General features: G+C 60.2%; 2 protein-coding genes across 13 annotated transcripts; one reads left to right on the forward strand and one right to left on the reverse strand.

Annotated features, from left to right (window-relative positions):
• The first annotated feature begins 707 nt into the window (after positions 1 to 707).
• LOC111185714 (phospholipid scramblase 3) lies at positions 708 to 5,516 on the forward strand. 7 transcript variants are annotated; one of them, XM_089900467.1, is made up of 8 exons: positions 708 to 1,034; positions 1,242 to 1,419; positions 1,688 to 1,923; positions 2,028 to 2,070; positions 2,154 to 2,392; positions 2,661 to 2,822; positions 4,459 to 4,620; positions 4,813 to 5,516. In XM_089900467.1, the coding sequence occupies exons 2-8, from the start codon at positions 1,413 to 1,415 to the stop codon at positions 4,867 to 4,869; spliced, it is 906 nt and encodes a 301-aa protein (XP_089756593.1). In that variant the 5' UTR covers positions 708 to 1,034; positions 1,242 to 1,412; the 3' UTR covers positions 4,870 to 5,516. The 7 variants fall into 7 exon arrangements, with proteins under 7 accessions (XP_089756593.1, XP_089756597.1, XP_089756595.1 ...); XM_089900471.1 differs by having other exon boundaries at positions 945 to 1,034; positions 1,238 to 1,419; XM_089900469.1 differs by lacking the exon at positions 708 to 1,034 and having other exon boundaries at positions 1,041 to 1,419; positions 2,733 to 2,822.
• LOC149744802 (non-receptor tyrosine-protein kinase TNK1-like) lies at positions 5,500 to 12,040 on the reverse strand. Of its 6 annotated transcripts, XM_089900457.1 has the most exons (12): positions 11,039 to 12,040; positions 10,802 to 10,872; positions 10,485 to 10,676; positions 10,197 to 10,352; positions 9,796 to 10,079; positions 9,285 to 9,558; positions 8,013 to 8,107; positions 7,516 to 7,671; positions 7,185 to 7,264; positions 6,530 to 6,831; positions 6,352 to 6,447; positions 5,501 to 6,267 (listed from the first exon to the last, which is right to left on the reverse strand). In XM_089900457.1, exons 1-12 carry the CDS (start codon positions 11,199 to 11,201, stop codon positions 6,154 to 6,156), a joined length of 1,983 nt encoding a protein of 660 aa, XP_089756583.1. In that variant the 5' UTR covers positions 11,202 to 12,040; the 3' UTR covers positions 5,501 to 6,153. The 6 variants fall into 6 exon arrangements, with proteins under 6 accessions (XP_089756582.1, XP_089756587.1, XP_089756583.1 ...); XM_089900456.1 differs by having other exon boundaries at positions 5,500 to 6,267; positions 9,796 to 10,352; XM_089900458.1 differs by having other exon boundaries at positions 6,155 to 6,267; positions 6,778 to 6,831; positions 9,796 to 10,352.
• Positions 12,041 to 12,334: the final 294 nt, after the last annotated feature.

The raw sequence follows: 12,334 nt of genomic DNA on the forward strand, positions 1-12,334 counted from the left end.
CAAACAAGTTCTATATTATTGTCTAATTATCTCCAAAATCTGCCACTTCTGTCTGTCCACACTATCACAACCATCCTCTCCCCCAGACTACTGCCAACCCAGCCTGGGGGCCTCTGTTGGTCTCCACCATACAGGTTAAATGGTTTTCCTAAAACATCTGACCTTCTCCCTCTGACTGAAAATCTTTCAGTGGGCTCCCCACTGCCCTGGGGGCCAAAGCGCAGCTCCCACAAGGCCCTCTGTGCACGTGGGCCGGACTCTGAACTCATCTCTTGCCACTCAGCCTGTAGGCCCCCAAGGCGCAGGACTTCCTCACACCTGCGGGCCTGGGCTCAGGACTCAAACAAAGCGAAAGAAGCGATTCTTGTTGGGAGAAGGCTTTCCTGCGGACCGCGCTGTCTCCTCTGGCCCCCCTGAGCCTCACCTCACGCCCACTCGTTACTGACACTGTCTGGCAGTCTATCCCCCCGTGTGGCTGGGGGCGCCTGAAGGAAGTACTATAATTGCAACGGGTCTGTGTGGGTCACTGCTACGTCAGGGAGAGGAGACTGGCAAGGTTGCCCCAGGGAGGCAGAAGGGGAGCCAGGAGTCAGTCCTAGAAGCCAATGGGTGAGTGTGCAGGGTGTTCCGCTGCGTCAGCGAGGCCCGAACCGCCCTCGGGAGGAGGAGCCTGGGCTCCAGAGCCGCGCAAGCGGCCCTCGTTCCCACCAAGGGGCACTGACCACTCTGCGCCCGCAGGCCTGGCGGGAGTCGCAGGGATAGGGCTCACCCGGCTACCCTCGCAGGCGAGCTTCCTCTCTGGGCTTCTGCATCCGAGCGGAAAGGGCGGGGACGCCCGCCAAGCCGTGAAGCGGGTGGCCTGGAGTCCCCGGCGCCGCAGGAGAGCCGGCAGTCTTCCTGCGCAGGCGCTCTGCTCAGGCTGGGAGGGGCGGGGCCTGGACGGGTCGGGGGGTGGAGTCAGCTCCTGGGCCCGCCTCCACCAGCTCCCGAGAGCTGCCGAGTGCTGGGCACCCGGGCTACTCTAGGGGCTTCAGGTGAGAAGGGGGAACGGGTCAGGAGACCTCCCTTGAGGTGGGGCCGTCGGTCTGACCGCGGGTCCATCTGTCCTGCGTCTGCCAACAGCCGCCTCTGCGGAGAATGGGAGAACAAAGGGAGGGGGCGGTTCTGGGGCCCCTGAGGGAATCCAGGGTCCCAGGGCCCCCGCCTTGCCCGCTGACACTTTCGGTTTCTCCCCGAGTCAGAAGCGCCGCCCTAGAGACCCTGGGCCGGCGCTGGGCGCAGCTGCCGCTCTGCGTTTGCCTGTCCATCTTTGTGTCTGTCTTTGTGTCTGTCTGGCTGTCTCCGAGCTTGCCTCCACTTCTAGAACTAAGCCTCCGGGACAGCGACATCCCGCGAACCCTCGCCCCTCTCCCATGGCAGGTAAGTGGTCGCAAGGCCGAGGGTCTCCGTTATCCGCCCCCCCGCCACGGACTTGGGAACCCGGTGTCGGACGCATCCTCCGGGAATGTGCTCGGACTGGCTGTGTGGGGCCCCTCCCTTCCTCCCGAGAAGCCGCCGCCCTGCTCCCCCGCCCCATCTTTCTCATTCTCTTCCCACCCCGTTTTCCTCGCAGCCTCGCGGCCCATGGGCCAAGGGGTAAAGAGATGAGGTCGGGGGCCCCTTCTAACCTACTCCTGTCCCCCCACAGGCTACTTGCCCCCCACAGGCTACGCCCCTTCGCCCCCACCTCCCTACCCTGTGACCGCTGGGTACCCGGAGCCGACGCTGCATCCTGGGCCCGGGCCGGCACCAATGCCCGCCCACGTGCCTACCCCTGCGCCCGGCTTTGCTCTCTTCCCCTCGCCCGGCCCTGGGGCCCCGGGACCAGCTGCCCCCTTTTTGCCACTGCCAGGGGTGCCTTTTGGCCTCGAATTCCTGGCGCAGGTGAGTGAGAGGGAGGGAGGGAGGGAGGGAGGAGTGACAGGGAGGGGACCCAGGCGACTAGGCCGGCCAGCTGATGTCTGCGCGTTCCCCTACTCTCTTTCCAGATTGATCAGATCTTGATTCACCAGAAGGCTGAGCGGGTGGAAGGTGAGTGAAAGGAGGAGTATGTTGGGCCTTGTGACAGGGGCAAATAGTGGGCTCTTGGGCAGGCGCTGGTGTCCGGGCCTCAGTGTGTCACCCCTTGGCAGCGCTCCTGGGCTGGGAGACCTGTAACCGCTACGAACTGCGCTCGGGAGCCGGACAGCCCCTGGGTCAGGCGGCGGAGGAGAGCAACTGCTGTGCGCGGCTATGCTGTGGCGCCCGCCGGCCCCTGCGTGTACGCCTGGTGGACCCCGGGGACAGAGAGGTGCTGCGCCTGCTCCGCCCCCTCCACTGTGGCTGCAGCTGCTGTCCCTGTGGCCTCCAGGAGGTGGGCAGGGAAGGATGGGGCCAGGGAGAAACTTGGGTAGGGGGCAGGCCGATGACCAGGGCACGACCGGGATGAGGCATGAAATGAGGCGTGCCTCCTGTGGGAGCTGGGCTTAGGTGGGATGGGAGGTCTAGTGAGAGGGATGACAGGTGGTCTAGTGAAGGGGATGGGAGGTCTTGTGAGAGGAGACAGGTGATAAAGCTAGACCGGTGAGCGCTTGGGCCAGGGTGCCTGGCTGGGCAGTGATCCTGTCTGCTGCCCACTCCAGATGGAAGTACAGGCTCCACCAGGCACCACCATTGGCCACGTTCTACAGACCTGGCATCCCTTCCTCCCCAAGTTCTCCATCCAAGACGCTGACCACAAGACCGTCCTGCGAGTGGTGGGGCCCTGCTGGACCTGTGGCTGTGGCACAGACACCAACTTCGAGGTATCAGGAATAAGGGGAGATTCCTGGGACCTTCAGAAACCGAGATGATCCGTGCGGCAGGATGGCCAACAGGACGGTCATGAGCTCATCAGTCCAAATCCACTGTGATGCCTACCATATTTCCAGTTTTCCTCTGTTCAGAAATAGGATGGCCCACGGTCTTATAAAAATATGGCAAAGAGGGTTTCACCTTAAGGGCCAATGCTGATTGTGACCTGCAGCCCTGTGTTGAGGGAGAAAAAAAATCTAAGGTCAGGCTGGATTTAGGGTGAAGGATGCTTACTGAGTGTACTGTGGGCTGGGCCCGCATGGCCGCTGTGTGTGAGTTCGTGAGCCCAAGCCCTGGAGCAAGCACTAATTTAACTTGTTAACATCCTGTGGCTTGCCCTGCCAACCGATAAGTCCAGATGTCCACCCACCCACCCCCAGCCTGGAATCCTTCTGACCATGCATTTCAATCACCAACCTGGAGCCTGGAGAACCCAAGTGATGACCATTTCAAAGTAAGGCCTGGGAAACACCTTACTTTCTAGAAGACAGAGGCGCTTGAATATCTGTGTAGATGAGGGAGAAACAACAGGTGTATCCCAGTAGACTTTCCAAGGCTTCTGACGATGTGCCTTATCTTAGGTTACTTTTAAAAACTGAGTCACCTTGGTAGCTGGGGGAAGGTTCTGTGATGGGAACTGGTTGGGAAAGAGGTAACTGGGTGAACTCTGGTTGGGAATATGTAGATCGTGGGGTTCTCAACGGGCCAGTCTTCCTTTTACATAATTATGAATGGTCCACATTTGGGGCTGCACTCTTGGGACCGCAGGGCTGTCTGGGAGAGAGGCCCTACCCACCCTGGGACTGGTCTGCAGGAAATGGCCCAGGGCTGTAGGACCATGTGGGAAGGAGGTGGGAAGGACATCGCTCTAGTTCTAGCCACTGGAGAATGAGCATAGGAGAAAGTCCAGGGAGTCACGGTGAATTACCATCCACACTGGCAGGGCCTGTTGCTGCTGGGCCTAGGGAGGCCAGTGGAAATCCTGGTCCTCGGAGGCCACTTTCTGCTGTCCCCTCCCCCCACTAGATGGGCTTGGATGCACCCTGGATGAGGCTTGCATGCCATGCTAAAGAGTCCTCCCTACCTTGCAGATGCGAGGACGACAGGCACCCCTTTGGGCCTTCTAGCAGCCTGGTCAGCTGGTAGAGTGCAGCCAGGCATTTAGCAGCCTCCCTTGCCGGCCTGGCCAGGCTACTCTGTGCAGGGCACAAACTGCACGAACCGTGGGCGGCAGGGACTTTGGTAATCAAAACAAACCTAGTGACTGGCCATCCCCTAAGGAGATTAGACTGTATTGTGCTTCTGTTCCTCCCAGCACTGATGTCTAGTAGTCATATGTGGCCTTTCAAGAACAACAGATCTGAGCCTGCAACCTGATTTTTGCTGTGTGCTCACAGTGTGACCTCGGGTGCCTCAGTTTCCCCAGATGTCACATGGAAACCCAAGGCTTTGGGAGGACTCGCTAGGTGTAGAGCCTGCACAGTTCGTATGTGGTGACTGTGGGAGTGAGACTGGATGCCGATGAGATCAGGCACATCCTCCCCATGCGGGTCCTCCCTCCCTCCCTCTTTCCTCCTCTCCTGCCAGGTGAAGACTCCAGATGAGTCCCGCAGTGTGGGCCGCATCAGCAAGCAGTGGGGTGGGCTGCTCCGAGAAGCCCTCACTGATGCAGATGACCTCGGCCTGCAGTTCCCACTGGACCTGGACGTGAGGGTGAAGGCTGTGCTGCTGGGAGCCACATTCCTCATTGTGAGTCGGGGCCCCCGCCCCTGCCCCCGCTGCCCTTTTGCTCTCACTCTGAGGTTTTGAGCACTTCTTGGTCTCCTGCTAGGAGAGGGTTAGGGACAGAGTCTGTGGGGGCTTGTGGTTCCAGACCTGGGTTGTGATAGCTGCGCCAGGCTGGCCCAGCCAGATCTCCTGCTGACCGTGCCCTTCCCTCAGGACTACATGTTCTTCGAGAAGCGAGGAGGCGCTGGGCCCTCTGCCATCACCAGTTAGAGGCCACCTCGGGGTGAGGAGACCATCATCTCAACCAGAATTCAAGATGGTCACCTGCCCTGGCCCCACCTCAGAGGCAGCCCCTTTCCCTCCATGTGCACTGCAGGGGAGAGACAGGGCTGCCTGAGAGGCTGGAGGCTTGGTGCCCCATGCCTCCCCTACTCCCCTGGCCTGCTTCACCTGTAGCTCCTCCGGAAGGGTATGTACGAGAGCCCTTCCCCTGCTACTTCCCACCGCTGCCTCCAGCAGACCCTCAGCACACGGGCGTATCGGCTTTCCAACTTTCCCTGCTGCCTTTCTCCCAACCCCCTCCAGGGCCTCTGCTCCAGATGAGGCCTTAGAATGCAGGGTTTTATGACAGGGCTGGGGTGGGGAAGGTCAAGCAGCACCGAAGACGGCTGACCCGGTCACCCTCTCCCCGCATCAGCTTGGCCAATTAGTTCAGCCTCAGATGATGGCGCTCCGAGGGGGATCCCTACCTCCCCCGCCCCGATAGCTATAGGGCCAGGGCCCCAATGCCGACTTCCTCTCCCTCAGCTGGTGCTTGCTGCAACTTCCTGTGCCTTACCACCCCTTCCTACCCCTTCCTTAGGAAGGAGGCTACATCTTTGTATGTTATATTCATATAAACTTTGTAACTTTTTGGACATTGGAAGATGTATGTATTGGGAGAGGGCAGGAGAAAGAGTTGGGTGTGGGAAGAAACAAAGGGAAATATGACAGCTTGGATGGGCGGGGGCTGGCCCATCTCATAATCCATGCTGCCAGGATCAAGTGTCCTCGAGTCCAAGAGAGCCACTTTCATCACCCATGATGGCCCCAGACCAAGCCAAGGCAGTTTGGTCCATATGCCCCAAGTCAGGATGGCTGCTCCGGTCATCCAGGATGGCTGCTCCCACAGAGCCCAGTGTGGTAGCTGATGGCAGTTCAGGATGGTTGTTCCCGCGGCCCAGAATGGCCTCTTGCTCATTTTCTGTAGCGATAGAAGCTTCCCATGTGTGTGATGTGTCGCAGCTCTGTTCCTCCAAGTCCTCCTTTGTTGGGAATGTGGTGGGCAGAGTGCACTAGATCCTCCTATGGCCAAGGGAGCTCACGCCCTCAGAGACCAACGGGCAGGGTGAGGAGGCACTCACCAGTGCCCGATCCTGGGCTCCTCCGGTACCTGCCCATGGCAGGCTCTCCCCGGGTGGGAACACACCCTGTCAGGACCTTGTTCCGGTTCTGCTTGGTCCCACGTGACCAGGCCCTTGGTCCATCTGGTGTCTGTGCCCAAAGGAGCAGAGCTCAGGGCCGTGCCAGGACGTAGCGACTGGCGGCTGAGAGGTCCCACTGGTAACGCTCCAGGATGCGCCGGCAGTCCGCTCTGGACCAGCTGCTGAGATGGAAGAGCTGGTTCACCTGTGGGGACAAGAGGAAGGGCAGCTGGCGGCCAGAGGGCCAGGCTGGGAGGGGCAGGGACCCGAGAGAAGGGTGTGGCTGTACCTTGAGGTTCCGGATGGCAGAAACCACGTCACCCCCGGTGGCTCTTAGAGCCTCCTGGCACTCCTGGTGGGTGACTCCATGCACGCTCAGCTCCACCTGCCGGGGACAAAGCCTCACTTAGGCCCTTCGCCAGCCCGTAGCCCCTTTTGGACACCAGGACACTTCAGGGAGACCTCACCTCCATAATCCTCCTCTGCAACTCGGGGTCAGGCAAGGGTCCCCCAGAGGGGACGGTGGCTTTGCTGGCTCCAGGCGCTCCCACAGGGTGACTGTGTAGGGGTTCTCTTTTGGGCCAGGGAGGCCGCTCCCTGGGAGGCTGGCTGGGCTGGGAAGAGGAGCTGGTGGCTACGGGGGAGCGGGGGGGCACGCCTGGGGGTCCCTGGGGCACAGTTCTGGCATGTTGAAGTTCGGGGGAGCTCGACCCACCTCCTGTGGGGCGGGGGCCCAGGGACAGAACCGACTCCAGACTCTTGGAAATGCCTACACATTTGAGAAAAAATAACTTGAGAGGAAGCCCAGCTGCCTTCTTCCCATTCTCTGGCTATCTGTACTGTCCTCGGGGTGGTCTTCGTGTCGGGGGGACAAGAAACTAGGTGTGCAGGATGGACGCCCAGGCCGAAGCAGCTGAGGGTCCAAAGAACTGCCAGGGCTGCAGTGGGGAGACGCTGTCTAAAGTACAGCCAGGATGTCAGCAGGCAGAATGGGGGCCAGGAAACCACAGGTGGGGAAATCATATCTGCAAAGGCAGGGCTTCAGAGCAGGGGGCATCGCCAGAGGCTTGTCCTTGACATCCTCGGAGACCCTGGAAGCCCTGTCCCCACCGCCATGCCCACCTTTCATCCTCTGCAGGGCCACATCCCTTCTCTGGCCCCGAGCTGGAGGGGGATCCCGAAGCTTTACCTTCACTCTGTCCCTGTTGGAGAGTGTTCCAGTTCATTCTCCACACCCCCCAGCCCTACCCCATATAGCAGTGCCCTCTCCCAAAGAATCTCTGGGGCTTCCAGGCAGGCCGAGACCCAGAGTGGAAGCTCCAGCGGGAAGGCAAGTCCAGCCTCCCCTCCAGCTTTACCCCACCCGCCTCCCCAGGCTCCCCTTCCAGAGAAGTTGCTAGACTTGGTTGGTTCCCCCAGTCCAGCTCTGCCCCCCACTCTTTCAGGTCCTCACCCATCTATGTTTCCCTGGTGTCGCTCTCCCCGGGCAGGGGAGCCTCTGAGGACTGGACGGGTGGCTGGTGAGTCTACCAGCGTCACTGCCGAGGCTGGGAAGTTGCCCACTTTGAATGTGCGACCATTCTGGCCCTTCCAGGTTGTGGAGTCGGGGCTGTGGGAAGAGGCGCTGGTGAAGGGGATGGGAGCCAGGGGAGAGTGAGGGCTGGGCTCCAGCCCACATTCAGCTCACAAGCTGTGCGCCAGGGAGCTGCATCTGCCCGGAGGAAGGGAAGCTTTTTTTCTCTCTAAAACAAAAGGGCTCTATGGGCCAGCGGTGGCTCCAGCAGGGAGGCCAGAACTGTGGTGGAGCTCTCGGGGCCCAGCGGGGAGAGGAGGAGATGAGGCAGAGGGTTGGGGTTCAAGCAGCTGGGGAGAAGCTGAGCTGGGACCAGGGCCAGGAGGGTGGGGAGGGAGTCCTCCCCCGGGGATGGGTGGGAGGCACAAGGCCCTCACCTGCCCTCGATGATAGTGATGGGGTCACCAGGCTCCATCCTCAGAGCACCGGGCTCTGTGACATCCCTCACACAACGTCCCTCAGGAGGCCAGGCCTATAGAGACAGGAGGAGAGGGTGGCTGGGCTTGTGGCCTGAGTCAGAAGGGTAATATCATGGGAGCAGAGTGGAGACTGTTCGTGTACCCACCAAGCAAACCCATACCAGGTATGTCCTCTGCCCTGGCCCCAGGGTGGGACTGTCCCTGTCCCTCAGTTGTAATCCAGTGGAGGAGGCAGACCTGGATCCCATGCCAAGCTGGACACAGCCCAGGGGTCAGGGAGCAACAAAGGGGGACCCTGCCTCTACCTAGGGGACCAAGGGGAGAGTCACCACGCACACTGCTTTTACTCCACACCCAGGCCCATCATATCTGCCTCCCAAGCACCTCTGGGAATTTTCCACTTCTCCATAGCACCACTGCCTCGACCCTCGTCCAGACCTCTTCATCTTACTTCTGCTTCACAGCCACTGTGGCCTACTGGTTTTTCTACCTTCAGTACCATCCTTCTAATCCATTCTTGCACCAAACCAGAGTGACATAACCTGGAAATGTGGCTTATAACTCCCCTACTCACAGCCCTTTCCATGGCCCCCAGGTGCCCTCAGAGTTAAGGACTAAACTCCTTTAATAGTAGAGTATATAGTGATTTAGGGCACAGCGCTGAAGTCATATTGACTGATTCAAATCTCCAGTCCTCCACTTCCTGTGTGACTTTTGGCAAATCGCTTTAACTGTCAGTGCCTTAACTGCCCCCTCTCTAAAATCGAGCTGGGTTGTTGTGAGGATTAAATGAGTGAACATGTATAAGGATACACGTAAGGCACTTAGTACAGTATCTTACACAGATCGAGTGCTCTAGGTGTTAGCGCTGGTTATTTACCGTGTCTCACAAGTCCCTCCTTGGTGCACCCCTAAGATGCCTCTACCACCTTAATCACCGTACTTCCCCCTCTCACGCTGAACCTTTCCTCTGCCTGTCAAACACCCACTACATCCTACTGCTCTGGGCTCCGGGCTTCCCTCTCTCTGCTCCAGCCTCCGGCCCTTCAGCCTGCATCCACTAGACCCCAGCTGTCTCCCTGGAAGGCGGGGACTGGATCTGCTTCGTTCAGAGCCAGGTCCCAGACCCCAGCCCGGGAACCAGTATACGTTAGTCTTGTGCATGGAACCCTGGGAGAGGGAACGGAGGGAAAAGAGACTGAGTGTTTCTGGGGAGGCAGGAGTTCCCACCTCTTGGAGCAGCCCTTCTAGGTAGGAAAAGGTGGGCCGGTCAGCAGGGTGGGGGGCCCAGCAGCGCAAGGCGAGGGCGTAGAGGGCCCTGGAGCAGAGCGGAGGCCTACGCAGGCGGGCTCGGTCCTTCTCCAGCCGCTGCAGGATGAGGTACGGCGGGACCCCGGCCCAGGGCTCCTCGCCCCCGGAGAACATCTCCCACAGCGTCACCCCAAACATCCACACGTCCGAGGCAGAAGAGAAGGCCCCGTGGCGCAGGCTTTCCGGCGCACACCTGCGGAAGCGGAGCTAAAGGGGGCTGGATGTGTGCCGGGTGTGTGCCCCGGAGCGCCCACCTGCCACTGGGCACGCCCCTTTAGTGCGCCCGCCGTGATGCTCAGAAGTCCTCCATTCCTGGCCCTTCCAGACCCGACGACGACTCCTCCAGTCCACGCCTCCCTCAGAGGACCAGCCCCTCCGCACCCCCTCAGCTCCTGCCCTTCAGATCCCTCCCCTCCGCCCGGCCCCTCACCAGGCGTAGGGGATGCGGCGGGGTCGGCCCATGACGTAGTGGCCCCGAGCGCCGCCCAGCGGCCGCACCAGCCCGAAGTCAGCCACCTTGATTGTGCGCGGTGAAGCCAGCAGCAAGTTGCGCGTAGCGAGGTCTCGGTGCACCAGCCCGCGGGCCCCCAGGTACGCCATGGCCCCCGCCACCTGCCGCAGGAAGAGGCAGAGCAAGGCCACGGGCAGCGGGGGCGTGGGGGCCGGGGCGGTCAGGCGTGCGTGCAGGGAGCCCAGGGGCGCCAGCTCCATCACCTGTGGGAGCACAGCCGTGCGAGCGGTGGTCCGGCCCCACGAGACCCTGGCGCTCACCCTGCTGTCGCACATCGGCCCCCGGGACTGTCCCGGGAGCCGGCGTCTGGGTCTGCTCACCATCTGCAGAGGCTGGCCCAGTACGAGGCCGTGCAGACACAGCAAGTGTGGGTGTTCCAAGTTCATCATGATGGATACCTCTCGCAGGAAGTCCCCTAGCTCAGTGCCCTCGGGGCCTTCGGGACCCACCCGGAGGGACTTGACAGCCACTGGGACCTGGGGGTGGGGGGAAGCACCATCAGGCAACGTAGGGAACAGTTAAGCCAAGGCCAGAGCAGAGAGGCACACAGAACAGAGGGAGAAGCTGGCCCAGGTACCCAGAATGAAGTAGGCTCCCTGGAGACTCACAGCCTTGCCACTGGGCAGTGTCCACAGCCCTCGGTGCACCACACCAAAGCAGCCGGAGCCCAGAAGCTCCCCTCTGCACACAGCCCGGTCTGGGATCAGACACTTGAGTCCCCCATCTGGCTCAGGGAGGGATGGAAGGCTGTCTGAGGGTGGGGTGGTCTCCTTCTGCCCTGGGGCAAAGCCCCCAAGGATCTGAAACAGTGGTGGAAATCATGTGTGTGGAACCCTGCATACATCCTTCTCTGCCACTCAGCCCAGCCCCTGCCGGGGCCTGAGCTGGCCCTTTAAGCCTCTCACCGCCACCCCAAAACACACACCTTGTAGACCCAGTTCTTAGACTTGAGCCCCGAACGGTGCCTCTTCAGAGCTTCAGCCAGTCTACGCTGGGCTGGGGGAGGCCAGAATCAGAGGGATGGGGTAATGGGGGAGGCGGGGAGCAGGATGCAAGGGATTTATAGGCAAGAAGGGGGCTGGTGGGTGTGGTGGGGGGGGGAGAGTAGCAACTAACAGGCTGCGGAAGGAGACAGCAGGGCCTTGGGGCAGGGGACCCTCACCAGGCCGGCCCATGCCAACGCCGTCCAGATCCTCAGGTCTTACAAAGTCGAAGTGCTCTGGCCGAGTAACATTAAGCTCCTCAAGGATGGGTCGGTAAAACTGGGCCAGCTGGATATCCTGGAGCAGCCGAAGCAGCCACAGGGAGCCCGCCTCGTGGAGCATGTCTGGAGGAGGAACCCCTGTGGTGCCCTGTCCTCCAGACACATGGCCCAGGGTGGGCACCTGAGACACTCAGGAACCAGAGACATGGTTGCCTGCTCCACCCTCAACCCCTCAGAAATACTCAGGTACAGAGGGAGGGACACCAGAACCAACCAGGATTCCTGCCCCTCACACACACAAACCCCAGGAAGAATGTTCTCCTCACACCTAAGATTTCAGCGCTGCACAAACTTCAGGTGTGTGGCCCTGCTCACTTTGAGCTATTATGGCACACTGCCCGTACCCCTAGGCCACCCAGATTCACCATCTTTTGGGCCTGAGGTGCACCCTTGTACACACCCACTCAGGTACACCTGAGACATCCTGACCCACCACATACACTCCAGAGATGCCCAGATACACTAACCACACCATACCTGAGATATGCAGGTACAACACACACACACACACACACACACACTCACACACTCCTATAGATATGATGCAAAAGACACCTGAGACACCCAGATACATGTCCTCTCAAAGCTGAGGCATTCCAGTATACGCTGCGGTAGAACACCAAGCTTCCTGCCAGGTACCCCTCACACACACCTACTTGAGACATGTTGAGTTCACTGCCTCCAAGATACACCGCCTCATGTCTGAGACACCCAGGTCCACACAAACACACACAACACACAAGACATCAAGTTACAGTGTCCACACATACCTACGTTATGTGGGCAGACTGCCTCCTCTGCCCAGAGACGCCCAGGGTCACTGCCTCCTCTACACCCGAGGCAGCAACATTTGAAATCAAATCGGGCATTTGTGATGGGCGGTTAAGCTCACGTACTGCTCAGAGCCACCCAGTCTGCCAGGTGCACAGTCCCTTCCACACCCACCTGAGCTCAGCTCCAGGTACAGAGCCTGGCCGACACACCTGAGTCACTCGCTCTAACCTGGCTCCAGGGCAACTCCACCAATCTTTATTAAATAAGGCTCTAGGTGATCTGGGTGCCGGCTGCCTGCACACACACCTGGTCCCCTCCCTCCCCCTACTTAGTAAAGGCCGGAAGAAGCGGAGGACCCCAGGCAGGGTCCAGATGGACACTCGGAGGTGGCGAGGAATCGAGCACGAGCAGGGGCGGGGA

The sequence above is a fragment of the Delphinapterus leucas genome, chromosome 19 (assembly GCF_059928025.1).
Source record: "Delphinapterus leucas isolate spDelLeu-1000000601 "Yukka" chromosome 19, BTC_Dleu_Yukka2, whole genome shotgun sequence".
Classification (NCBI taxonomy): domain Eukaryota; kingdom Metazoa; phylum Chordata; class Mammalia; order Artiodactyla; family Monodontidae; genus Delphinapterus; species Delphinapterus leucas.